We start from the raw sequence: 27,572 nt of genomic DNA, 5'->3' as shown, positions 1-27,572 counted from the left end.
AATTCTCAACAAAACATCTGTCTTCCTACTCTATAGGGATATAAGCACAGACGTTGGAGCATACATTAATATGCTAAATATATCTTGTTCAACTCTTTTTTTTGTTTCTGTCCCACCCAACCTTCTCATCCTCTTTCTGTCAAGCACCTTATTTGGGGCTTGTGGTCATTTTCTTGATTAGCATGCCTAAACTCAGCTTTCAAGCAGAGGAAATCCACTCCTTCCATGCATGGTGTCTTGTAGTGAGACACTGCCAACAGAATCATGTTTTGTTTTCAGGCATGCAGCCCTGTTAACACTTTTCAAGGATAGGAAATGAAAACAAATTTTACATCAAGAAGCCACACAACTATGTGAGTTCACAGATGATGTGTAATTTCTAGTGCTGGTAAGCCTGTATTGAAAGTGTTTTGATTTGTAAGCCTGTTTCCCCAGCTATATGGGAAAATTCTGTAAGGGACACTGCTAAATATCTGTTGAAGAACCATGATCTGCCATGGTGAAGTCTGAAATTGCCTTACGTAAAGGAAATTTTTATCATAGTATTGGCATATACTACTACCCAATCCTAATAATCTGTTGAGCAGAACAGTTCTGGCTTTTTTTAACTGCATGCATACACATGTGCTACAAGCAATGATTAATATTAATGTTGTTAAAACAGCCCATAAGCATAACTGCTATGCAACCTACAAAGCTGAAAACTGTATCATTTCATCCTAACATTAGCCTACCCAGACCTTGAAAGGTTTCAAAAGCTTAAAGCACGCAAGAATTGAGCAAGCAGAGTTACAGAAGAAGATACCAATGCAAAGGGAAGAAATTAAAAAGTAAGAAATATTAACTGATGTATCCTCTTACTTTATACTTGCCCTGGTCACATCCACATAATGTGCTTTCCATTGTGTAGCTCCTTTGTACTCCTATCTCTCTCCAGACAACAACTCGTGCTGTAGATTCCTTGGACTTTTCCACTACAAAGCTGCAGCTGCCCATGCAGAATGCGGGGGCAGTGTGACTCAGGATTTTGGGGAGTGCCTGCAGGACAGCAATTTGAAAATAAACAGTGATTCTTTTATTTTCCATATGGATGGAGGTGAAAAGAGACCATGTAACCACAAACCATTACCAGAAAATTTGGTGCAGTTTGCATTAAAAAAATAAGAAAGAAACAATTCTCCATCTTGAGTTTTCAAAACTCATTGTGTTCAAGTAATAGTGTCTTCAGGCCTTTTCCTAGTTTTTAAAATCCCTTTTTTCAGGTTCAGTCACTAAAATTGTTAGTCATGTGAATAAGGATCAGGATACATCAAATACAGAATTCTCCAGCTGATCACCATCCCTCCTAACTCACTTAGCTAAGTTTACTCAAATTAAGCGTACCACATACTCCACATAAGTATTTAATTCAACTGCACATTGTTTCAGAAATCCCATTTACAGACCTAACAAAAGCATTATTTTATTAACGCATAAAATTCATTTGTATTAGCAAAGCACTAGGTGAATATTTCACTTCAAGCATGTGAATCAAAGTTCAGTTCTGTTTACATGACAGTTTCAGTGAAAAGGTCACACAAATATACACATTTGACTATTGCTAAATGACTGTTCCTTCCAGTTTTTATTTGTGTCAGTTAAGATAAAACACACGACTGCTTCAAATTTATTATTTCAGTAGTAATATATAACCCATTAGTGCAAGCTTGCCCAAATATTTTGGTCCACCTTTTCGAAAATGAAATGCTTTTTCCAACAGCCCTTATTACTACTGTCTTTTGTGCACTACAGTAGTGCACGCTGAAGTGACAAAGCCCCACATACATGTGTTAGAGTAGCAGACATGATTGGCATCTGGCTCAACATCCAGGAAATCACACAAGAAAATCAAGAAGCCACAGATTGGTTTTTTTGTGAAGGAGATTTAAAGAGAAAAAATAACCAGAAAGCGTCTGTACTCAAGGCTGCATAACAAGTGTTTTAACATGCATTCACATGCTTTTGAAGTTTAACTCTGAATCTTTAAAAAAAAAACAGAGCCTGCACACCTATAGGTAACACAGGTTTGCAGTTCCCATGAGGCAGCAATGGAGGGAGACACACAGAAGAAATAGGTAACACTCCAAGAACCATGTAATTCTCTAAATTTTTTGCCTTTTTGAAAGCTTATACAATGCAGAGGATGTGTTTGTGCAAGTTTATTATATATACCTAATTAGGGGCACACGTCTTAACTACACATCTTTATATAAAGGAATAAATAAAAAGGCATCTTGCATATTTCCATATACAAAAATAAGTATCTCTCAGAACAATCCAGTTTTTTTGCCTTGTTGCTAGAATATTGTTTGCCATGCCTCAATGACTTGTTTTTTAATCTAGCAATTATAAATGCACAGAAGCAAATTTTCCATCTATTTTCTATAAAAGTAATATTAAACACAAAAAAAGTGAATATTGGTGTAAAGAAACAGAAACAAATCAAGCACTCTAAGTATAATGTTTAAGGCTTCATGAAGTGTGCTTTGAAGTACACTCACAAACTAAAAAGAACTGATTTTAAATAAGTCTGCCTATGCTACAGAGTCATTATTTGCATAGGATAGGATCAGGATATTATTTGAAAAGGATGTTCCAAACCCATGCCAAATAAAAGGTACAAAAAAGATCAAACTCACCCTGTAAGCAGGGTCTTCCATTAGGTCACAAGAGGCAGCATTAACACTTGTATGCCACATTGTCTCTTTGATGCTGCAGCCATACATAAATACATTCTTTTTACGAGAATGACCATGATAATCACAGTAGACCTATAATAAATAATTTGGCAAAATAAATTCAAGGCATAAGGAATCAAAATTTTAAGAAAGTAATAGAAAGACAATTCTTTTATTAGTACTGTTGAACGTTCCAAAGAATTAGGCAACAAAATCCCTTATATAATTAACTCTCATTAAGACAAAAAAGTGTGTGATTCATCTAAGGAAGGTTTAACCTTCTAGCCTAGCCAATGTAACAGATTTACATCTAGAGGTTTGCAGAAGACCAGTTCTCCAAGTCAAATTTAAGTGTGACATGGTTTACAAGACCATATCAAAATGTTTAATTTATAGACTAGCTACATACACAAAGTTAAAAAGATTCAGAATTGCTTACACACACATACTTACCAAAGGCAAACGTTTTATAGCAGCCAGATATTGCAGTAACCCTTTAGCATGGTAAATAGTGGGATGCAGATCTGGATTTGGATTTTGCCACTGTCTGTTTAAATCTTCTCCACTTAAAGAGCAACGGTGGCTATTGTGGGGGGGTGGAAAAACGCATGATGTAGTCTGTATTATCATACTTTTAAATAAGCCTCCCCCCCACCTCAAGTTTTCCTCATCAACACTGCTTCTTTGGAAGGAGTCTGGCAAGAAACAAACTTCAATTTTCTAACATGCCAAATAATAGAAAAGTTTGGGGTGTTTTAAGCTATGATACAGAAAATCTAAAAATAAATTAGAAGTAGCCTCTTAGTTGAATCCAAAGATAATATTACTTATTTGCTATTGAAACTGAAGGCTTACAATTCTATCCAAATTCTAGTTCAAAATCAATAATTTCATACATATGGTATCTTTACAATTTTGGTGTCTTTCGTAATTTAGAGACTAATGTCAACTAGAAATCTAATACTTGAAATGTGAAGTTGTTAGGAGGCAAGGAACTGTGAGAAAAACAAGGACAAAAAAACCTGAAACAACCCAGGAAACAAAAAGATCATCTCTGTATTCAGTCAGCTATCTGCAACAACTTTTAAACTTGCAGGATTTCATGATCATGCAGTCATCTTCACTATATTTGCCTTTAGACTGTGTCTGCTGGGACAGCCTTCTTAATTGTCCCTGTATCCTGAATTATTTAATTACAGGTATTCTAGTATATGCATTCTTTTTACATAAATAAAGACAAGGTTCTACTGAAATCTATAATTAGTTTTACTTTTATTATTTTGTTCACAAAACCTTTTAAAATAGTACCTATAGTAGATGAATAGAAACTGCTTCACCATAGCAAAATTTCCATTTCACATGAATTCCCTGCAACCAAGTAAATGTAAACTGCTATGTTTACTCATAGCAGTTTCAACAAGTTTTGAAATATCCCTTAAATTTATTGAGAAAAGTGCTGAAATAACTACTATTAATAACTTCAATCAAACCAGGATACTCTATTACCCTTCCTCTTGCACACCTATTAACTTCCCAGCTTTTAAAAAATTATGTGAAAGGCTTTCTTAAATATAAGGCACTTTCTCTTTTCATGTACACCATGAACTTGTTTAGCTTTTTCTAAATGCAGGTGTGGTCTCATATAACACTCTTACACAAATCCAAAACAGAGAGACAATTAAAATTTCATGTCAAATCACATAGGAAGGATTATCATCCATGAACAACTGGAAATATTTTTGTAAAACTGAAATTTGTGAAGGAATGTAACTGCCTTTTAAGAAGCCAAAAAATGCTAGCAATATTGCAAGTGTCTGTTGCTTTTTTATCACATTACATATTGCAATTGCAGCTTTGCAGCATTAGTTTATTTATTTTTAAATATTGATGCAAAGAATTAGAGTACAGGTTAAATATTTGTGATTAAATATATGCTTACTTTCCATTGATGACACCATCTGGATTGAGCATGGGAATAATTTTGAAAATATAAGATTCCCGTAAAGACTGTGCATTTGGACTATTGCTCATAAGGTATTCCAGTGTTCCCTTCATAACCCAGCTTGCATTAGTCTCTCCAGGATGCACACGAGCAGACAGGAATATATAAGGACGATTCCCTAAAAGAGATATCCACAGAAATTGCAAAATATGATTTAAGCTAAGTAAACAGTTCATTGATTAGAAAAAGAGCCAATAGCCCACTGCATTTATAACAATAAAAAAAAATTTGTAAGTTGAGTGTTACTGAGTATGGGTATTATTGATAGAGCTTGCCACAACATTTTTGAAAGGACTGCTAATTACAAAACTATCATAATGGAGCTTTAAGTTTGATGAGACAATTACACAACTAATTTGAGCTGGCAGCTATGATTCAACTTTCATTACTTTTTTCCCAATAGCCAAGAAAAATACTGAGGTGGACAAACAAATCAGGAAATGGCAAAAGCTCACTTCAAATCACAGTAGCTAGATATTAGCTTTATGAAAGATTTTTTGACAAGCTAATAACCTCAGCATTTTAAGAAAAAAGTTACTTGTCCAGTATTCTTTTCCAAGAAGTGCTGTCTGCAAAATGTAATGTACAAATCTAGCAGCAAAAATTCAAAATACATTAATATATACTCTTACATATATATATACTATATATACTCTTACAGATATTTATATCTTTGTTTCACTACCACAAATAAGTATTATTAAATACAAAACAAATCCTGAATACTGATGCCTTTCAGCTTCACGAAATTCATTAACCTTATTTTACATTGCTATTTTTACACTGCATAGTGGTTAAGACTAAATTTTTTTCTACAAATACCTACTTTTACATTATTTTCAGTTGATAAGAAAGAAGAGTTATACTTACTGAACTGATAGATATGTTCATAGTAATTGGACTCTGGCATGGCTGTAATAGTGACTAATGGACAGCTGTTGCCAGCCAGGGTCTTACAGAGAACATCATGCCGAAAATATATCTGTTGAGGGTTGTGCATAGATTCCAGCTTCCTAAGATGCATCTTCATACCAAAAATAATGAAAAAATACTTCAAATTCTTTGCAGTCACATATGACAGCGTATTTCAAAGGTACTATTTAACAGATCTTTCTTTTAGATGTTCTAAACAATATTCAAGTTTCCAGGATAATTTTGACCATGAAATACCATTTTCTACATCTCTGACTGATTGAATACTTCTCTTTACAGAGTCTGGTTTTCCAACTGCTTTGAGAAAGAGGAAGGAAAAGAGGGTAAATTATTGTACACAGATGGTACTATAAGGGTATATGGAAGGTAAGAACCTCTGCTTCATTAAGGTTATCTGATCAGGGACCTTTTCGCTGCAAAAAGAGATAATCAGTAAAGGAAGAATCAATACATGGGAACAAAGAGCTGAGATGTAATGGAAACCATAGCAAAGACCAAAGTCACCAGTCTCTCTTTGAACAGGTCATCAAGAACCTACAGACAAAGACTTGGAGAGAGTTGCCTGATAAACAAGTGGAATAGGATAATTTGGGACATTCAAGAGGGGGGTGTGGTCCCATAGAAAACTCAAACACCTGATTCCTACAGTATGCCCACAGCCATCTCTGCGCAGCCTTACTCTCTACCCTGTGCATCCAAGTGCTGTGTGGACTAGTGCAACTAAAAGGACAGGTGTAAGTCAGTTTGGGGTCAACAGCTGGAATGCACAAGGGTCTCAGCAGCAGTAGCTGGAGAGGCCAACCTCTTGGGAGCATCTCTGTGGGTACCACAGGCTATGTGTCCCAGGTCCCCGTTACTGCTGGAATCAAAGCAGACTCCAGCAGCTGGAGCTATAAGCACTCTTCACTCAGTGGTGTCAGCAAAGAAGCAAGGGGATGTCTCACTACCAGTGACTGCAATGGGTAAAAGTGTTGGTATCCAACCACTGAGGCAAGGACAGTATGTCCATCAAAATACATTTCGTGGGACAATAAGGGTTGAGTTTCTCAGTGACAACACCTGAAGCAGGAACATGGGTTACACGACCATGTGCCTGGCAACAGCTGCTAGCGATTGGGTGGGGGGAAGCATATACATTTTCCCTGTAGCCGGTGTGTGTGGCAGCCCACATGAAACTTGCTAGTAAACTTCAGGGTAAACTACCCAGACAGTATGGGCCCCAGGTCAAGGGAGGGGTATCTAGCAGGCAGACAGTCCATGCTGGCATCTGGGCAGGGCCACAAATGCAGAATGCCTCTGACATGAGTGTGCAAGTGCAAGCATCTGTTTGCTAGTAAGCATCAGGCTGTCTGAGGCCTGCAGAGCAGGTAAGAGACACCTGGCACTGAGGCAGAGCTATGGTACAGATGGGCCATGCCAGTGCTCCACAAACATATTTCTAATTCTACAGAGTAGGCCAGCTTGTACTTTTTCTAGTGAACAGCAATCCACACCAATTGCAGAGAAGGATGGGGTGTCTGTACCTGCTGTGCAAGTCACAGCAATGTTACACAGGCGTGTGCCTTGTCCATGCCAGTCCATGCAGCCGCCCTGCCCAGCAGGAGTAGGCATGCACAAGCATGTGTGGATAAGTCTCTTTCTCCCCCTGGGATACATACTCAGACTTCCTAGTGAATATATAAGCAAACAGGAAAGCAGGAGCCATGTCCATCAGCCTGGGACAGAGAGCCCCAGGTACCTTGGTTGGCCTCCACTAGCTGGGCAGGAGGAACCTCCAGGACCAGGAGCTGCTGGAAGCAGCAGTTGCTTATAACAGCTCTTAACAGGTACCTCTTTCAAAAGCTGGCATAGTTTAAAAGTGAAAAGCGAAAAGCTGCATTTAAAGCTGCATTTAAAGTTGCTACATACTGCCCACTGAATCCTCTGCTTTGCTTTTATTGCTGTGACAGAGGAAAACAAGAGACATTCTAGCCAAATGAATTTTGCTTAGTATTAAAAAGCTCAGAAGACTTATTTAGGCAATTCATAAATCTAAAAAGACCTCTAATTATCTTAGTTACAGCAGCTTTAGTTATCAAAAAGTATATGTAGAACAGCAGGATATAAGTCATTTAACACAAATATGCCATCAAATTAGCATGGCTTCCAGTCAATTATTACAGAATCAAAGAATGCATAAGGTTGAAAGAGATGAGAGTGGGCCATCTGGTCTAACCTCCCTGTTTCAAGCAGGGCTATCTTATAGCACATTGCACAGGATTGTGTCCAGACAATCCCTCGAACTCCCCAGGGATGGAGATTCCCCAAACTCTTCTTGCAATCTGTTCCAGGGCTTGGTCACTTGCACAGTAGTGAAATTCCTTCCCATGTTCAGGTGGAACTTCCTGTGCATCAGTGTGTGCCAGTTCCCTCTGGTCCCAGTTCTTAGCACCACCAAGGAGAGCCTGGCTCCATCCTCTTGACCACCCCGCTTCAGATACTTCCAGACATTGATGAGGTCCCCTCTCAGTCATCTCTGCTCAAGGTCTTTCCTCATAAGAGAGATGCTCCAGTCACATAATCATCTTTGTGATACCCAGGAAACCCATTAAGCCTGTAAACATCAATTTTATTTTTCCTGGAACTGTTCATTAGAACAACCTATATATTTTGTCAATCTACATACTAATATTATGAAAATTCTCCCTTGAAAGGAGCATTTTGAATTTCAAAAAAAAAAGCAACAAAATTAATTCAGTCACTAATGTGATATATTATACTAATATTACAAGTATTCATTTATGTAACAGATACAGCTTCTCACCTTTAAAGTTGAGTATGTATATGGATAATGGTAAGCAAAGTAGCACACATCTTCTTTGTGTTGGAAAGTCACTGTGAATGTAATTGTGTAATAGGATTTTCCTTTCTGGCCCCCAGCAGCAATTGAACTTCTTGAAAAGTGATTCCTGAATCAAAAAATGAAGGTAATATACACATTAGAGCAATTTTTTTCATACTATTTATTATTTCTGAACACACATTCTAAGAATCAGAAGGACTTTTAGTGACTGTATTTCTCTCCTATGTACATACAGGTTAAATACAGGTTCCCACCAGCTTTCAAGATACTTTATTATAACAGTGATACACACATCCATTTACATTGATAAAAGATGAGCAAACAAAAACAAGCAACAAAACAAAACAAAAAAACCAGAAAAAGTAAGCAAGTAAAGAGCTACCAACCAAGAAGCATTACATATTGATATGCTGCACCATCTGATCCTGTGTTTTAGAACTCCTCTACAATAATTCCACCACAGATTACAGAAAGCTTATCATAAGGACCATGAGACCAGCATTACTGGAAGTTACTAATAGGATTTCAAGTAAGCATACATATATACATTCCCTTAAAAGCTTCCCAGAAACAGTGTCCAATTTCTAAGAAAAGTATAAAATATTAACAGCTTAAATATAAGTGGTGTGCTTACAAAATGAGTCCTTGTATATTTCTATCACATATATTACTCTCTGTAGTGCTTCAGGAAAAAAAAACCCTTTTCACAACAGAGGATCAGAACTATCAAATGCAGAAAAAAGAACTTCTGCTCAAAAACTATACCTCATGTTAATCTTCAGTGGAAGACTTGCTGTATGTTTGGTCTGTGTGTGTACTTACTTGTAGTAACAAATATCTGTCCCAACACGAGTCCAACATGGTCGACAACGTAGTGCTTCCTGAACAGAATACATGAGGGGCTGCATACCTGAAAGAAGAAATGCATCTCACTTTAATCCTTTCCATTAAACAGAAACTTATTAGCAGTAATGGACCACATCACCACTTACACACAAGTCTACAAATTACCTCTACTTATTCACTCACTATCTGAGTGTATTTTCATTAATGTCTGGGTATTGTACTGTGTGCTTTTTAAACCAGATGACAAAAGATTGCTGATTTTCAGAAAATAACAACTAAAGAAAAGAGCAAGACTTGTGGAAGACCAAAATGGAATGTTTAAATGAAAGCTGAGGTTTGCATGAATGGTAGATTACAAGCAGTGCTCAGTTCCACTCCATCCAACTCACACTATGAAAAGGCTTCACAGAGCACACAAAAAATTGATGCTATCATCCATTCATGTAAATAACTGAAAAATAACTGATATTTCAGGACAATTTTCTTAACAAGTAACTCTTTAAAGTCTATTTTTTGATAGTATACTTACATTGAATACTTAATATGAAGTTAGAGGAGAAAAAATACATACTAATTGAGTATAATTTATTTATAATCTGGATTGTTAGCCAACCACACTGACTGAATCTATCAGTGTATCAAAAAATCAAAAGAAATTATTAAGTATGCACAACATAAAAAAAAAAACCTAAACTGACTGATAAGGATTAGTAAGTACCTTAAAAGCATCATATTACTGGTCAAACTACCTGGTATTCTGTGACTTATCAGTGTGGAGGAAAGTGTACAATAAAGGAGAATACAATATTACTCGGTAACAAAATTTTGAAGCTCAAGGTGGGAGGAGGAATTTCTTCCTTCTTAAAAGACAAATTTCAGAACATATATCAGGAAAAAAACAAACAGTTTTAAGCTGAGCAGTGACATACACACTCCCAGACAAGAGGAAAAAAAGTATTTTCAGCCATTTGTAAACGTTTGAATGAGGCACACACTGCTAACACTACTTACTAGAGACAGTGATGTTCACATAAGAACCCTAGTATTTCAATGTAGACTTATTTTTCCTTACCATCAATAAGACAAAACTATTTTGGAATGTCTCCACTTACATTCACATCTACCCCTATGCAGAAATGGATTAATGATGACAACCGTCATTCTTGATCTGAGTGAATCAACAGGCTTTGTTGCTGTCCTCCACTGCCCAATGGCCCTAAGACAATTGTAGTTGCAGCTACCAGTAGATTTCTTCTGCTTTTGCCTCACTTATAACAAAACTTCATTTAAAAAACTGACAGCCCCTGGCTTAAGATACATTTCTTCTTTTTAACCACAGCTATCAAAACATTTTCTAGCAATACTATTAAAATAAAGAATTTAAACTGACAACATGAATACTGCTAATCCTGTGGAGGAGGGAAGGAAACAGCTGAGGTAGCTGCCACAGGTATTTTTTTGGATACTTCTTCTCAAAGAATGGGAAACATCTTACCATAGTTGAACTGACTGTTTGACTTTTCACAGTTGATGATGTTAAACCGGTAACCAATGCCAGTTTTCATTCCACTGACTTCAAAGTAGAACCACTGATGATAATGATTGCTATTTATATCTGAGTTCAGAATTAGATCATACTCATTTCTGAAAATTAGCAGAAAACAGATCAATGATCATAAAAAGAAGAAATAAAAGGCCTAAACCATCAAAAGTAGAGTTGAAAGATCTTACTTTCTGATCTGAATAACTTTGCGCAGGTTTCCAGATTCAAATTTGGAATTAAACTTCAGAACATCTGCCTCCTCTGGTACAGAAAAACTATGAGTAGAAAAAGGGACCAAAATGAATAAAACAAACTTAGCTAAACCAAAAAGCTTTATTTTAGTCCTTACTTGTCAATTCAGAAATTATTTTGATCCTTCCTCCAAATACAGCCCAGTTAGCAAAAGCACTGTTATGTCAGATCACACTGTGTATGAAATCTGCTGTAAATGTTATGAGTCACATCACAGAGAAAGTAGAACTGGAGTATTAGAGTATTACTTGAATATTGATTACAGAAAGGTAAAAACTTACCTCGAATTATCAAGGTCATACACAACTCTATCTATAATGTCATTTTGATAAATCAGCCTTTCAATATCTTGACAGATTTTTGTCCTAAAAAAGAAAAGCAGAGTTCTCACTTAAACTGTCATTTACTGTTTCCAATCACAAAAGAGGAATTGCCTCATACAGGAAAACTAATGGAATTGACATGAAGACAGGGTACAGTTCAGACAGACCTCAGCTTCACCCCCACTTATGTGTGCATAGTCAAGGCAGGTTAAACACCTGCATTCAGAGCTGCCTGAATCCAGTATTTGTATCTGAGGGACCTGAATTTTCATTCACACAACTCACTGGGTTTTATCTGAAGGAAAAATTGCAGTTCCATACTTTATAATAGAAGCAGAAATTACTCAAACATTACTTATGTTAATGCTTTAACACATGACAACACTTGATAACATTAGTAACTTAAATGAATCCTACCATAACCAAAATTAAGAGTTTTAGGGAGTAGCTCGTACAGTGAGTGTGTTAGTCAACTAGCTTTTCACCTCTGGAGATCTAGGTTCATTTATCGACTACGTAACAAATAAGAAAGAATTTGGTGATGCCAGCCAAATGTCAGGTGTGTGCTTATCCAGATCATAAAACCATTGCACAACTGGCAGTATCTAGGTCCTGGCTTGGAAAAGTAAGAATGTGCTGCAGTTCAAGCATGAAAAATAGTGGCAGAGCTGTGTGGAAAAGCTTGCACAGCACCTGCAATAAGAAGAAAAGGAGGTAGATTAACAATGAAGAATACAGAAACAGAATGCTAAAGTACATTCAGGCTGGAAATTCTCAATTTAATTAAAATAAATGCTCTTAACAAATGAGAAACAGAAGGTAAGTGCACAACTCTAGCACATTGTATTAAATTGAAATTAACTGAAAAAGAAAAGAAGTCACAAGTTCAAGTTCAACTGACAACATTGTGACAAGGCTGACTCACCAGAATCCATCTGAATAGGTTCAGCTCAGGACAGAATTACAGATTTTTGACCTTACACTTGATCTTAGAAAACTCATTCTCAGAGTTTAGATCTCGGCATGCCTCAGCTCTAAAATGCCCTAACACCTCCTAATATCACAGGAGTTTTACCAAGACAAAATTCATCAATGAAAATCCATTGTAACTATTTTATAAATAATAACATCATTTAAATACCATTATAATTACCAGTGTAGATGAAAGCAAAGAAGAAATAGTATTCAAGATGCTCATGGGAATGAGAAGTAGTAGCAGACATTTTACATTCCAAAAGATGAAGATAAACTATTTAAAGAAAATTCAAGGAAAAAGAAATCTAGAACCAACATTGTTGATGCAAGCCCTGTGCTTAGAGACTACTCCTTTGTGGATCCTGATGACTAGAAAACACTAAAGTGTATGGAAAAAACCCCAATCCAACTAAATTTTTAAAGAATAGAAATACCCAAATTTATAGGATATTTTACTATATAATAATTTTCTTCCTAAAAAGATAGAGTAGTATAAAACACTTCAACTATAATCAATATCATTTATCCTAACAGTAATACATTGGTGAGATATTTGGTGATAATTACATGCTACTAAATTTAAAAGAGAAAGAAAAAGCACTCCAAAGCAGAAATTCAAAAAACATTTAATCTCTTGGCACATTGCAAGACTAAAAAAAAAACCTAAATCTTACATTGTTCTAATAAAAATAAGAAGAAAATCCATTAGGTCACACCTTAGACCCCATACAATATTTTCTCAAACTACATGGATGGATTAAAACAACTATTTATTTTCTACATAAGACATACCCAATGAGCAGTAACTAAGTACTTACATGACAGAGAACATAAATCACACAATATCAAGAGTTAGGACACAGCTTTGTAAAAGACTTTAAAGCTTTTCCATGTGTCTTACCAAGCAATTTTTACAATCTGCTATAAACTATGAAAGCATGAAAAGATTATGCACTTTTTAAACAAGTTATCAGAAGATTTTTATGTTGCAGTAACAACATTGAGTTGTTTGTAGAAAATGGAATTCTTAAAACAGTTTTCCTTAAAAATGTGTTGCATGATTTTTGATTCAAGTTTAGCCATATTACCTGGTATTTAATTCTTGTTCCCACAAGAACTCAAAAAGTTACTTTCAACATAAAAAGTACAACAAAAATATAACATTTCAATTTAAAATATACCCTCAAATTATCTTAATGATCTAGAAATCACCCTTGTGTATAATCGTACAAGGCTTATTTTTCTAGAGTTATATATCTAACAATGAGACAAATTGTATCTGACTTCACTCAATTTTTTTATTCAGGGAAATTCAGAATTATTAATTACTACAAAAACATACATAAGGATTTGCAAGACTTGCTTCAATGTAGTTCTTAGGTGATTCCTGACTCAAGACTATCTCCCTTCTAAATCAGCTGAATCTAGCTAATAACTTGCTAGGGAAGATTCTCCTCCTTCAACACTGAATAATATGTTCATTTTGTCATTAGTGTTCCAGCACTTGTCATTTCACAACAAAGATCACTTTTTCATTACTTGTGTGAAACAGCTGAAGGATTTTCATTCCACCAGCTAAAGACACTTAATCTCTTAATCATTTTAATATCTAAATATAAATACAAAGAAACTCATTAAGTTGGTTATAGTTATGAGTATAAAGGTGAAGGCACTCAGTCCCATAATTTTTTAGGCAAGTGGCAAGGTCTCATAGTGCTATGTGTTCTGCTAGTGTACTCACGTCTTTACAGTAACTCACTATGTAATATTAGCCAGCTTTTCATAGCAGTTTTGCAAATCATTCTGAAAAATTTCATCACTCTTCATCATCTTCTATTATCTCTCAGTGAAGAAATAAAAGGGTGTGGTGATATGTTTTTGTTGTATGTCATTCTGCAGGACCTAACACAAAGTGGATCTTCTGCATTTGTTAAGTCTAAACTATCTTATACTGTGAACACTAAAGCAAAACACTTTGATGTATTAATTTTTTAACTATTTCCACTATGTTTCCCTGAAAGACAGATTTTTAGTTCAGCAGAGAAAAGAGGTGAAGAATCTTTTTAGTTATTAACTGCCTTATCTTTGCTAAGACCTGAAAGGATCACTCAGGTGAGGATTTTTTAGTTTGGTTTCTGGTGGGTTTTGTAGGTTGGTTTGTTATTTTGCAAACTACAAGATTCACATGGGAAATGAGGGGAAGGCAGAAAGGGAAAATATGAACTGAATTTCATATCTAGAAATTGAATTCTAGAATTAGCAATTACAGAACCAGACTCTGTTCCTCTTTATGGCTCTGCGCTGATCAACGCATACTCACCTACCTTGAAACTGCTTTTCACTGGAAACAGTCTTAGACGCCCAAGTAAACAGTGTAATATTGATTGTTAATCACAGCCATAGCTAGGGCTAGGTGGGACCTCTGGAGATCATCCAGTTAATCTCATCCTAAACACTGTTTTCTCAAAGGAATGAAAACAACAACAAAAAAAGGAGTATGGTAACTCACCTCTGCACTCCATATCGCCTTTCCAGAATAGGCTCCTTAAATGGGGGTGGAATATGGCCAAAATAATCTGGATAGGCCACTTCTGAGTATTCAGGAATAGATTTTGTGTTCTTCACCATTTCAAGATAAAGATCACAGTCATGAACTGGTGATACGTCACAAACTTGAAGTGTGGCATGTTCTCCTGATGAACTAGATCTGGAATCCTCCTCCTCCTCTGAATCCACTCCAGTGCAGCAGAGTTTTCCCAGCTGGACAGACGATCCTTCAAAGATACTACCTCCACAGGGTGAAACATGCTCACAGGGTTTACTAGAAGCAAGTGTGGTAATGCCAGCTTTGCTTTCCTTCTCTACTACACACCCTGTACCATAATGTTGATCATTTTTTGCACTGTTCTGGAGACTGATTCTGTCCAAGCCTTTCACAATTTCTTGGCTTAGACACTGGCATGATGGAAGCATGTTTCTTTGATCATTTTGCTGATGTAAACTACCACCTTTCATGTTATCTTTCTTTGGTAGTTCCAGAGACCCTGGCCTTCTATTGTATTCCTCTGTCAATAAAGGACTGCATTCCTTTAAAGCAACTCCTTTTGTTGATTGGTTTGCTTCGGCAGAGTGCTCCTCACTGGCTGTAGGAACAACAATAGGTCCACTCAAATTTGCATCAAGTACAAAAGGCTTTGGTTCCTTGGAAACTAAGTCCCATTCCTTAAAAAATAAAGGTAAAAAAATAATTTTAAAAATTATTAACAAAAAAGTAAACAGTTCCCAAGTTTCATGTATATTAGAAACACTTGTCTTTCCTTGTTTTAAATGTAATTAAAAGGTGACAGCTGTTATAAGGCATCAGAGTAATGAAGTTTGTCTTTCACAAAAAGGCCTTAAAGCAATAACAAGCAGTTCATTAAAAACAAAATATAAAGTCAATGCAATTGCCTGGATATTTTAACTACTTATTTTAAGTAGGTGTACAGCATTTGAGGAGATGTCTAATACAATTAAGCGCTCTCAGAAATCTCACATCCTTCTTCTCTATTTTACTTTCTGCGGTATACAATAATCAGACATCAGAAAGAAAACAGGTTTCCTTTACAGCTACCCACAGTACCTCCTTCTCAGTAAGACTGAAGCAACCATAACACCTAACTAAATAACCTATGATAAAGTACTCCCATATGTAGGTCCAGAACTGCAGACCCCTGATTCTTGGCTAGAGGAACTATCCACCCAAAAAAGAACATCAAAGCATATTCCAGAGTCAACCTGACATGGCCAGAAATGTCCTGGGAAAAATATACTTTACCTGAAAGTTTTCTGAAAGTTCTGGGAAAAATTGCTCATACATTTTCAATTCTTCTATGGATCTTCCCAGTTCCTGTCTGGGTTTCAGTTTATTAATATCCGTCTCAATATCATCATTCTGAAAGATCACCAGAACAAATTAATCTTGCATTCAAAATTAATAATGTTCTACAACATTAATCTGAAACATTCACCTTTACTCTTGACAGCCATGCTTTAAAAGATAAAATACCACTATTTTAAAAGCAGCTGAACTGCAGCCTTCACCATGAAGATTTAGACTGCTCAGTATTATTAGTATGCCTAAGCCTCCATTTCAACAGCAATATTACAAACATCTCAATTTTCTTGCTTTCATCCAAACTTATTATACACAGATACCAGATTTTATATGAAATCTGTGTATATTCCCAGTACAGAACTTGGAATGTGAAGATTTCATCTGATTGCAGCGACAAAACAATACTGCTTCTATGGAAGATACTCCCTCCATCAGGGCTCATGAGATCCTTGAATATATATTTTTCCAGTTCATGGACTGACAATTCTAATAACTCCTAACTACTCATAACATAAAATACAGAATAAGGCAGTTCAGACTAAATACTCATCCATGTCCCAGATGGCAGCTAGAGACCACGAGAATATCTTCCCTAAGTGGTACAACAGTTAGAGGTATGATGTCTACCTCTACAGCTGGTTGAACTTCAGCTACCTTGCTGAAACACTGATCCAGTCAATCCCAGTCCAGAATTCTGGAAAAGGTTAAAGCAGCTCCGACATGTGGACCAGCTTATGTGAGAAAAGCAGGCTGAGAGAAGTTTAAGTTGGGAAGAGAACACTGCCAAAGGAGTCTGTGGTTCTGTTCCACTGCACTCCAGATACATCAAGGGTGAAGCAAACAAATTTTGACAAAAATCCTGAAGCAAGCTGAACAAGAATGGTTGATATTTTTAATCAGCACCCACCTTCTTTAAGTTTCTGAAGCTTTTTTAATTTTAGAAATTGCCCTGAAAACCTCCTCAAACTGCTTCTAACACTTAAAATGCACTTATTCATCAGATTCAAGCAACATAAATAAAAAATCGCTATACCTGACTTTTGCCTATTAATTTTGTCTCTACCAACCTTAAAATGTTGGTCCTTGTCATCATCAATTTCAGTTTCAATTTCTGATTCTGTTTCAGCATCATCGTTATCATCACTTTCATCTACTACATCATCCACTACAATACAAAAAGGTTGTGAAAGGCAGATTATACATTTAATCCAACTATACATGCTCAAAGAAGATTTTTGATGTTCCGGGTTTATTTTCTTTTTAATATACTCCTTGAAAAAAATGTGAAAACCAACCAGTAAACTAGTGCTGGGGCGGTTAAGTTTTCACATAGTGTTTTCCATGTAGAAAATTTGCTGGTTATCATTAAAAAGCTCGTTCATAGGTTTACAAATTATGCTGATTTTTTAGTGTACTCAGAATGACTGCATGTACTTCTTTTACAATACTGGCTATATAAGATTATACTTTTAACAAACCCAGACCTCTACCCACCCTGCAACATTCCACATGCCTTTTAATATAGAACTTCTTCCTTTTAAAGCACTATGTATCTTATTTCCTTTAGGTTTTTCACTTCTTTTTATAAAAGGTAAAAAACCTATTAAAAATCATATCATTACCTCACTTTAGTAAACTAGGACATTTCTAAACAGGTATTATACAGTACCAATCTACTGTATTAAGCAGAGATTTAATTTCTGTGGGTTTTGAAACACACTTCTAAATCTATTTTCTACTTCGAAGACAAAACATAAACAATCTTTGAACTACTGGAGTCTGATCCACATGAACCCCAATAGGATAGCTTACTTTCAGACTATGATTACATTTTGTTTCAGGAGATATCATGAATAAAATATATTAATAAGCTGACTTTGACCCTTTGTTTCAGATTAACTTTCTGACAGCAACTTCATTAGTTGCTTACTGAGTCGGATGCTATACCTTATTGGAATATGTATTAATTACCTGAAAATAATGAAAGGTGTTCACAATGGGATGAATCGATTTTCTACAAAGAACTGTATAAACGCTTTGCAGTATAGTGTTTTCCAAGAGACTGCAACAGTCCAAGAAAGCAGCTCTACTTTCTTATCACACAATTGAAGGAATAAACAATAACATATAAAAGCCAGTGCTTCAAATAGCAAACGTTAATCTAAATTCATCACATCCTAACTTATCAAAGTAACAAAAAGAAAGGATGGGATACAAGCTCCTGTTAGACAGGATGTACACTACAACACATTACACATAGAAGAATGTATACGCTGCATGAGTTGAAAGAAAAGACCATTTAAGTTTGAATACAGCCTGTTCTTTACACTTCAGAGTTTGGTGAACACCTTTTAGTCCTTGTTTCCTCTTTTATTTTATAACCACATGCGTCTGGACAAAATTTCTACCACTTTAAACTTAACATTAGAAATTGGTGTTCCACACCAACAGTCACAAACCCTTTGCTCGTTGAGAAGTGTCTCAAAGTCCTTTTAGCAGAGAACACAAATAAGTGCAATTGATTCCATTTTCCACAGAGAAAATTAGACATACCCAAAGACAAAGTACTACAAAATCACCATACCATCAGGAGGCAAATTGTACAGCTGAGCCACAGGACCACTGGCAGGAATAACTGGGAGTTGGAAATGGAAAGCACTTTTAATAGTTGGTAAAGGAAGACGATTTTTGGGAAAACATTTTCTCATTATTAGGCTGGATGTATTGACGAGAGGATCAAGAGTTCTTACGGCAAGGCACTCCTGTTAACAGGACAATAAAGAAAAGTATTTGTCAAATTGAAAGTCAAACTGCATTTATATACTATTTACAAAAAGATTGGTTCATGTCTTCTTCAAAGGACAGAAAAACTTCTAACAACTCAAATTCACCTTCTTTAAAAATCTAAACTTCGCCACAGAAAGGCATTTTCACTCCTGTTTTTTTAAAACTAAGTTCTACCACCCCTCCCAGAGGTAGCCACAGCAAAATGACAGCAAATACAAATTTAATTCTATACTCTTTCAATGTTTCAGTGCCATACAGAATATAATCCTTATTCCCATGATCAGGAATGACCATCAATCCCATAAAAGAGATATGACAAACTTGAGGTCATAGCCAAGAAGGCAAAAAAACAACAACAAAAAATATCCCTATCAGGATAAACTTACCTGTGAAGTGTTGTAAAGAATTTTCATCCCATTGGCATCAAGAAATGCTTTTCTTCCCAGTTTGATGTTTGTAACGCTTTTAATGCACTGTAACACTCCTTTACGTATCAGCATGTATCTGTGTCGACTGTCGTGACGGTGCCAATCAACATAAATCGTTATAAGCGCCTGCACATATCCTCTGTCTACTGCTCTCCTGGCATTTGTTTCTTTGCACAAAAAGTTAGGAAAGAAAATTAAAATTGCCCAGTGACTTTGATATTACTTTCAAATTTTACTTTCAATGTTTAAGTTATTCTTTTTATGCAAGTAACTGAATTGTTTCAGTTTGAGTAGTATTTTAGCCACCCTTAGCAGAGTTTTACATCAACCTAAACAGAAATGACTGGAAAAATAAGACCAGTAGCCCAAAACTCATTCTTGGAACATTTCACATAATTTTCATGGCTCACTAGAAGAACAGCATGCATTACACTTAAAAGACAATTGTAAGGTGCTATCACCCAGTAAATTAAAAACCAAAAATATTTCTACAAAGCATATCTATCACTATCTACAGACACTGTCCAGATATAAGATCTGAAACAAACCTTTTTTTGCTTGCAATCCATATAGTTTTACATATATCACTCAAATTTCATAAGCTGAAAATAATTCTACCCCAAATACTGGCTAATCAGTATGACAGCTGGAATATATGTGTATAGTAGACTAATGTTGTTATGAAAATATTTAATTATATAAAGTATATGAAGTTACAAGTTACAACCACTAAGGAAAAGATACCCCTAAATAAATTAACAAGACCTCCTGTTTTAAAGACACACCTTTTGAACACCTCATTTTCCTCCTCAATATTAAAGTTTAACTGCCAATTTACAGAATGGAATACTGACAACAATTTGGAAATATTTCTTTTCCTAAGTTTCCCAAGGAGAAATTGCAAAATTCATAAATACACAAACCTGTAAGACAAAGGTATCACACTGAATAAACATTAATAAACTCTGTGATAGTCAGTACAGAAACTTCTCACCATTTGTGTGAAATGTTTTTCTGCAAATCTCATCACATCTCAATTATTATTCAACTCCACTAAAACTACTATGAATGCTGTCTCTTTAACACAACTATTTGGAGAAAATGAGGTTTTAATTCCTTGCTAGTTACAATGCTGGTTCAAAATCTGCAAAGATGACATTGTGAGGATCAGTTGCTGCTGGCTGAGACAGTCCATGTCTGGAAACACACCATTGGTTTTGTTACCTTTAATTCCACTTCATAAGCATCACTGACAGATTTGTTATTGGGACCCAAGTCCTAATTATTCAGGAAGGTACTGAAGAATACCTGTATTTTCCCTAGGCATCCAACAGATATTTTCAGATGTATGTGTAAAAAAGAGGCACAGGAGTTAAGCTATAGACATCTATTACCGAATGGCTGAGGGGAGTGAATGTAAAAAGATATCTGTCCACCTTGGACCTAGATCAGTTCTGCAGAAGCAGTGCAGCCTTTCTGCTGCATAACTGACAAAACACTAACCAAGTATTAAACATTCATGTATATACAACATAAATAAAGCATCAGAAACTGCAGATGAAACTTATTTATAGGTTTCTTAGCCTTATTCTTGTTTTGGCTACCAACTTAATGCTTAGTTTTACTGTGTCCATGTACACACACACACACATTATAGCTCAAGTAGACATTTTCTTGTAGTCAAACACTTACTTGATTTTAGCAATGCAGCAAGTGTGTCTAAAGCAACCCTGTCAACATAACAAGAAAAGTCAAAACAGCAACCAACCAGTAAGCTTAATCTATAACACTGTAAAACTATATAAAATATTTACTGCTTACAGACTTATAAAGAGTCTAACTTCATGTTTTCCTGGTTGCACTGTAGCACAGACTTCACTTTTATATTACTACAAGATCATGTATTTGAAGTCTGATGATGAAACTTAAAAATATCAATGCAACAGCTATACAAACTTCCAGCTTTTGCAAAAACATTGTGAAAACGTAATGTTTATGACCAACACTCACTGGCTGTGATACTCTGAAATTCATGTCTTTGTTAGCAGAAGAACAAGTGCTTCCACAAATATTGGACATTATTTTGGAAAACTGTAGGTCAATACCCGCAGGCAGTATATGAATATACTGCGAAGCAATGCCCATCAACCTGTACTACAACACAAGATGGTCAGCATGAGATTTTTCTTGTACCCAAAAATGTTCCCTCAAATCAACCATGGAACTACAAAACATATATAATTATTTTTCTCCTCTTTGTGAAGATAGACTTGATGCATCTGATCTTAGACCACAAACAAGGATATCATGATTAGTCAGATCATAAAATAGTACGTTCATATAAGGAATTTTAGCTGAGCCTTAAAGGAACAGGACATGTTTTTTGAACCCTACTCCTGTGACACAAACACCAGATTTTGATCCCATAACTCTATTTCTTTTTGTAACAAAATTAGAATATGCACAATATGAGATTAATACTTTGCTAATCAGATGAAAAATTTCGTTTTCCACTGGTATGTACTTTGAAAATGTGGAGGTATATAAAGAAAGGATTATCTTCAGTCACATGCACTTGGCTACTTTTTAACCCTATGTTCACCCAAAAAAACAATCCAAATTAAAAAAACCCAACAAAGCAAAAAAGCCCAAAATCTACAACCACCACCTGAGTGAGAATCTGAAGTCACCACTTTCACCTACACAGTGAATTTCAAATTTTTAACATAACAGCCCACAAGACAGTAATTGGTGGGGCTTCCTAATCTATGTTTTATCTTGTTGCTCCAGATGTCTATTTGCTTTGCAGAAAAATTTAAAAAAAAATCTATTATCAAACAAAAGGGACAGTGTCACACTAAAATCACAAAGCAGATGATAGAATAAGCTGAATTGAAAGAGGGACACAAGGATCATCAAGTCCAACTCCTGGCCCTGCACAGCACCACTCCCAAGAGTCACATCCTGTGCCTGAGAGCATTGTCTAAATGCTCTTGAACTCTGTTAGGCTTAGTGCTGTAGAAACAAACTAAAAAATGATGGGATTGTCTTGATCTACTTGTTATAAATTAGGGTTAACCACTGTACAGTTTCCATGCAGGAATATTAGAGATAAAAAATAATGTATATTATTTTACCAGTACTGCAACTAGACATTCAAGTATTTTGTGTTACTCTACTGGGAAAAATTAAAATTTCTCATATTTGTGATAGTCCTTCCCATCACCCTTCAAATCTTTAATCTTCAAATATTAATTGCATTTGATTTCTGCAATATTGTTTTCCATTTACAAGTAAGTTTTGAAAAAACACACAAGGTTTTATCATATAGTATATTAAAGAAATCTTACTTACTTCATAAGGCTAGTGTTCCTTTTACTAAAAGGGCCAATAATCTTAAACATCAGTTCTACTACTCCATTCTTTCCCAGAGATACTGCATTTACAGCTGGAAGTTAAAAACAATCCATTTTAACATCATGTAGTAAGAAAGGCAAAAGAAAAAGATCCATATACTCAAAACTAAAATTCACAAAAGTTAATTTTGAAGTACAAAAAATGCTAGACATTTTAGTCCTTTAAGACATACAGTGACAAGCAGATGGTACTCTACACATAATTAGCATGAAGACGCAATCCTGATAAAACTCGGAAAAGAAGAAAACTTAATTATTACTTTACAAATAAAACCACATACTACTTCCAATGCAGGCTTCTGCTTTCTTTGTTACTAAGATACAACACAAAAGCAATTTTCTTTATAGAAATTCACAGTTTACTGAAACAGCAGGTATTCTAAAATTTCAGGTTCTATGATTTGCTGTCATAAGACATGACTATGACCCTTTAGTATTTGGATAAACAGGTATATTCACCAGGATTTGAAATCCAAGAGTCTGCTGCAAAATTTTAAAATGCCAATTAGTATAGCTTTCCTGAACTACATGCTCTGAATACATGTTCTCAGAAAAAAAATATAAAAGTAATCTATTTGAATGGGAACAAATGAAAAGAAATAATGCTAAAACCCATGTTAGAGAAATATGTGCTTAAAGTATATGTCTGAAGTACAACAGCCAACTAAAAATACAAACTGCTGACACAGACACTCCATTCCTGACTGAGTTTAGCAATATGTTCTCCTAACAAACTAGAAGAGAGCAGCTAAGAATTTACTTCAATATAATAAACCCTGTTATCACTGTAGAACTTACTATGTGAACCCAAGTGGCAATTTTATCATCATTAGCAGCAACATCATACCAGAACCTAAGTCAAGTTAGGACTTTCTCTGATAGTAACTTGAAGAATCACTACTCACCAGAAAATTACAAATTACAAAAAGCTACAGTAGTTTTTTCTTTTCATAAAGGGTGAGAAATACAGAAAAACAGAACTGATCTTAGAATTCAAATTAGAGACTCACTCCCATTTTCAGGATGAAGCAAGTTTTCAAATAAGCAATGTAACTAATGTAACTATCTGTATTAGACTTTTCATTTTAGGAGTGTTTCACCTCATTATCAGACATCTCAACAGAAATAAAGCTTCCATGTTTTGAAAATACTAAGGCTTTATGAATTATTGCTGCTCATGTGAATGACCTGATTTGATAATCTTACAGATTATTAAATCAGTTCTCTGTGGGGGAACATGGCCATGTTTTAAATTTCTTGCACATAAATAAAAAGATTAACAACCATTTCAAGCTTAAATGAAAAAAATTAAGAGCATCTAACTGACAGTAGAGATACAGAAAGAACCTCACTATTTTCATCAATTTCCTACAGCCTGCCAAAACAACTAGGCTCTTGTGGAAGAATATTAGTCCAATAGTGGAGAGTGAAGCTCTTGAACAAAAGGAGTAAGAAAAGGTTAAATTAAGAAATAATTAGGTTAAATTGAAATATTTTCTGTGTTAACCAAGTTTTAAATTGGTAATAAAGAAATAAATATAACATCAGAAATAAAAAACATGAGAATGAATAATAAAGAGAGTAATTATTTATCTCTAAGTGCTTCTGCCAGCAAACTGTTAGCATTTCTGGTTTAGAGCTTTAAACATCAGCATTTATGCAAATTAGATGGCTCAAAATTCCACACACCCAATAGCACTGATCAAAAAAATATTTCTTTCTAGAATTTAAGCATTTTGAGGATATAAGGAGAAAATTCTCAGAAAAAAAAACAGTTTAAATAACAAACATTAAACAAGCACTCAGAGTTGATATTTTAACCTTATCTAGATAAAAAGCTTTATTCATATAGGAATGAAAATAACTTTCTGCAATACTTACAGTTGGTTGAATAAACTCTTAATACTTGAAGACATGGCAATACTAGCCTGTAGTTCTGCAAATTATGCTTCACTAAATTCAATGATATGTTTAGGACACCATTTATTCTTGCTTTCACTCCAATCTTCTTGTCTGACATCAGAGAAATACAAGACCAATCACACTGATTTTGAAATTGTTAAAAAAAATAGAAGTTAAATTACTGAACTCTTTCTACCGATGTCAACTCTGCTTATCTACTTTCCACCATTCTTTCCTCCCCTCTAATTTACTTCACTTTAATTTTTTTCTTCTCTACCAGTTCTGAGTATGTGGATGCTTACACAATTACAGAAAAAAAAAATTAGGTTTCAATTATAAAACTGTAATTATTAAGCCATAATATCACCTTTTGGACCAATTTTTGCAAGGAGAGTATGAAGAAGCACCATTAGTTCTTCATTTGGTGGAAAGTCTTTGCTGGCAGTCAAAAGCAGCTGTAACAAGATCTGTGTCCCTCCTTTGGTGACTAAGACACTTGCTCTCCGACCACCACCTAGAAATTAAAACTGAACTGATGCATCTAAAGCCAAAGAACAATTAAATATCTAAGATACAGATATAATGAAGTTAGTCTTTAGAACAGCAGTATTTTTTTTATATATGACTGCACTATGCAAGAACATGCTAGACTTACAGCAACAAACTATTGTGTAGGATTATTTGAAAAGTAACTTCAGTCTTTACATTCTTTTAATTCTGCATATGCTTCAGCAATCAACAACAAAAACCAAAATAATAATACTTTATGAAAAAACCCAACAGCAATAAAAAGTAACCAGAGAAAAAAAACAAAAGCTATCTGAAAAAGCAAGCATAAATATAATCATATATTAGTCCTTAATGAAAACTTACCAACTGAGACTATCTCAATGAGAATATTCAATATATTTAGAATAGTTTGCGGATCTCTTGTATTCTGCAATAAAAAAAAGATCCATGTTTAGCATGCAGTCTAATAATGGTTTGGATACTTAAAGATAGGAGGAATTGCCAGCACAAAATTAAATAGAACTTTGGATGTACCCACGTAGCAACCGTCCCACTATGCAGCCCAAATTAACCACAAAACCAATTAAAACACACTTTGTAATGTGATACATCAATTAGAACTGATAGGTGACAAGCAATTTCTTAAAATATCTAAATATAAGAGAGAGAAAGTCACAAGTCGGTTACTTAAAGGCAATATCTATTCATAACAAACCAACACAAGTTTGAAGACTCCATAGGATAACAACATATTTCATAACACAAATATAAGAAATACATACATTTCATGATGATAAAATGCAAAACTGCTATGAACGCATAACCAAAAAAATGAAAACATTTTACCTCTAGGGTTGACAGAATAATTTCTATTCCAGTGGAGCCCTTAGAAGTCATCTCCTTCCTGGTTTTTTCTGTCAGAGAAAAAGACCAATACTGGCTTGTAGTAAAAAATATATGTTATCATCTACAAATTGACAAGAATCTTTACACTGCAAATAATAAAACTTATTAAAAAATGCATATATGTATCTACTAAGAACTAAGTAAAAGACTTAATCAATTTTAAAACTAATTTTTGTTTTCAATTGTTCAACAATCTTGTGATGGCCTAGTAAAAAAGTGAAGAAAAACATTAGTAAGAAAGCTGCCTTCCAGATACTTCTACTCTTTACACATATATAACACACAGACATATATACATATGAAGCAAATTATTACTTAAATTACAGCTATTTGACAACACAAAATGGACTCGGCACTACCAATACTATAGTAGATATATTAAACATGATCTTAAACAGACGTTTTCAACAATCAGTGACAAAAGCACATGTATAATCAAGTTCACTAAGTCAAAACTTAAGTCCAGCAAGGGAGATACAAGAAGCAAAAGAGAAACTACTAAAACCACAGAGCTTAGATAATTACCTTGACTCTGGACCAGATGAAGGATCTTGGAGGTAACATGTCTGGCACTGTCTGATTCTCCTAACACAGAGTCTGAATTTATCTTCTCCAGCTGTGACAGCAGGGATATAGTCCGAGAATTGGCTGAAACACTACAAAAAAGATATGATTTTTCCATCTAAATCAGAGAAAAAAGCTCCTAACAACAGAAACTTGATGCTAGAGTAAAGGCTGTGGCTGATTCACTTCCATATTTTATCTGGATTGGAAAACAGTCTTGATTCTCAATTCTGGCAAATTTACAGATTTTGCAAAGCCTGCACTGTAACAGACTAATTTTATGTAACAGCATCTCCAAGAGAAACTGTGAACAGGGAAATCAATTGCAGCAAGAAAAATGCAGCTATAGGTACAAATGTTCTTCATCTATGCCATCTAGAGTGACTTATATTTAGTAATTTATGTTAAGTGACAGGATATCCTATCAAACCTGCCATTCAAGGAAAACTGGCTACAAACAGACCAAAAGACAGCTTGTCTCACAGGATGGCATTTCAGAACAGGAAGAAAATAATCTCATTTGTGAAGTAAGCAAATTAGCACACACCAGCTGAATAACAAGAATACCGTTTTGAAGAAAAAAAACTTAGGAAGGTTTCTAAAATTATCATCCAAGTTTGGGTTAATTTTGACTACAAGGGCATTTTGGCCTGCTATTGTGGGTTTATGCTGGCCATAAGCCAGGCATCCAGCAAAGCCACTTACTCCCCTCTGCAGCTGAAGAGAGAAAATTTAATGAAGGGTCATGG

At 35.1% G+C, this 27,572-nt stretch overlaps 1 protein-coding gene across 2 annotated transcripts in view; it reads right to left on the bottom strand.

The window, feature by feature from the left end:
• Positions 1 to 26,941, bottom strand: part of AGTPBP1 (ATP/GTP binding protein 1) — a 49,030-nt gene extending 22,089 nt beyond the window's left edge. The window contains exons 1-22 of one of the 2 annotated variants that reach the window (XR_004081700.1): positions 26,785 to 26,911; positions 26,200 to 26,267; positions 25,717 to 25,780; positions 25,211 to 25,357; positions 24,823 to 24,954; positions 22,880 to 22,973; positions 21,218 to 21,255; positions 19,484 to 19,692; positions 18,895 to 19,072; positions 17,378 to 17,475; positions 16,251 to 16,367; positions 14,943 to 15,655; positions 11,417 to 11,500; positions 11,072 to 11,158; positions 10,836 to 10,984; positions 9,317 to 9,404; positions 8,456 to 8,600; positions 5,590 to 5,743; positions 4,657 to 4,837; positions 3,171 to 3,300; positions 2,679 to 2,810; positions 862 to 1,038 (exon numbers count right to left, since the gene is read on the bottom strand). Coding sequence is in view for 1 of the 2 variants with exons in the window: in XM_005420843.2 (XP_005420900.1) it covers positions 862 to 1,038; positions 2,679 to 2,810; positions 3,171 to 3,300; positions 4,657 to 4,837; positions 5,590 to 5,743; positions 8,456 to 8,600; positions 9,317 to 9,404; positions 10,836 to 10,984; positions 11,072 to 11,158; positions 11,417 to 11,500; positions 14,943 to 15,655; positions 16,251 to 16,367; positions 17,378 to 17,475; positions 18,895 to 19,072; positions 19,484 to 19,692; positions 21,218 to 21,255; positions 22,880 to 22,973; positions 24,823 to 24,954; positions 25,211 to 25,357; positions 25,717 to 25,780; positions 26,200 to 26,267; positions 26,785 to 26,941 (3,342 nt within the window). In the remaining variant the exon portion in view is untranslated. Of the gene's footprint in view, positions 1 to 861; positions 1,039 to 2,678; positions 2,811 to 3,170; positions 3,301 to 4,656; positions 4,838 to 5,589; positions 5,744 to 8,455; positions 8,601 to 9,316; positions 9,405 to 10,835; positions 10,985 to 11,071; positions 11,159 to 11,416; positions 11,501 to 14,942; positions 15,656 to 16,250; positions 16,368 to 17,377; positions 17,476 to 18,894; positions 19,073 to 19,483; positions 19,693 to 21,217; positions 21,256 to 22,879; positions 22,974 to 24,822; positions 24,955 to 25,210; positions 25,358 to 25,716; positions 25,781 to 26,199; positions 26,268 to 26,784 lie in introns of both variants that reach the window. The other variant, XM_005420843.2, reaches the window with a different exon arrangement.
• Positions 26,942 to 27,572: the final 631 nt, after the last annotated feature.

This window comes from Geospiza fortis, unplaced genomic scaffold (assembly GCF_000277835.1).
Source record: "Geospiza fortis unplaced genomic scaffold, GeoFor_1.0 scaffold12, whole genome shotgun sequence".
Classification (NCBI taxonomy): domain Eukaryota; kingdom Metazoa; phylum Chordata; class Aves; order Passeriformes; family Thraupidae; genus Geospiza; species Geospiza fortis.
Note: the sequence above shows the minus strand (reverse complement) of the source record. Positions and strands in the feature narration are given on the sequence as shown.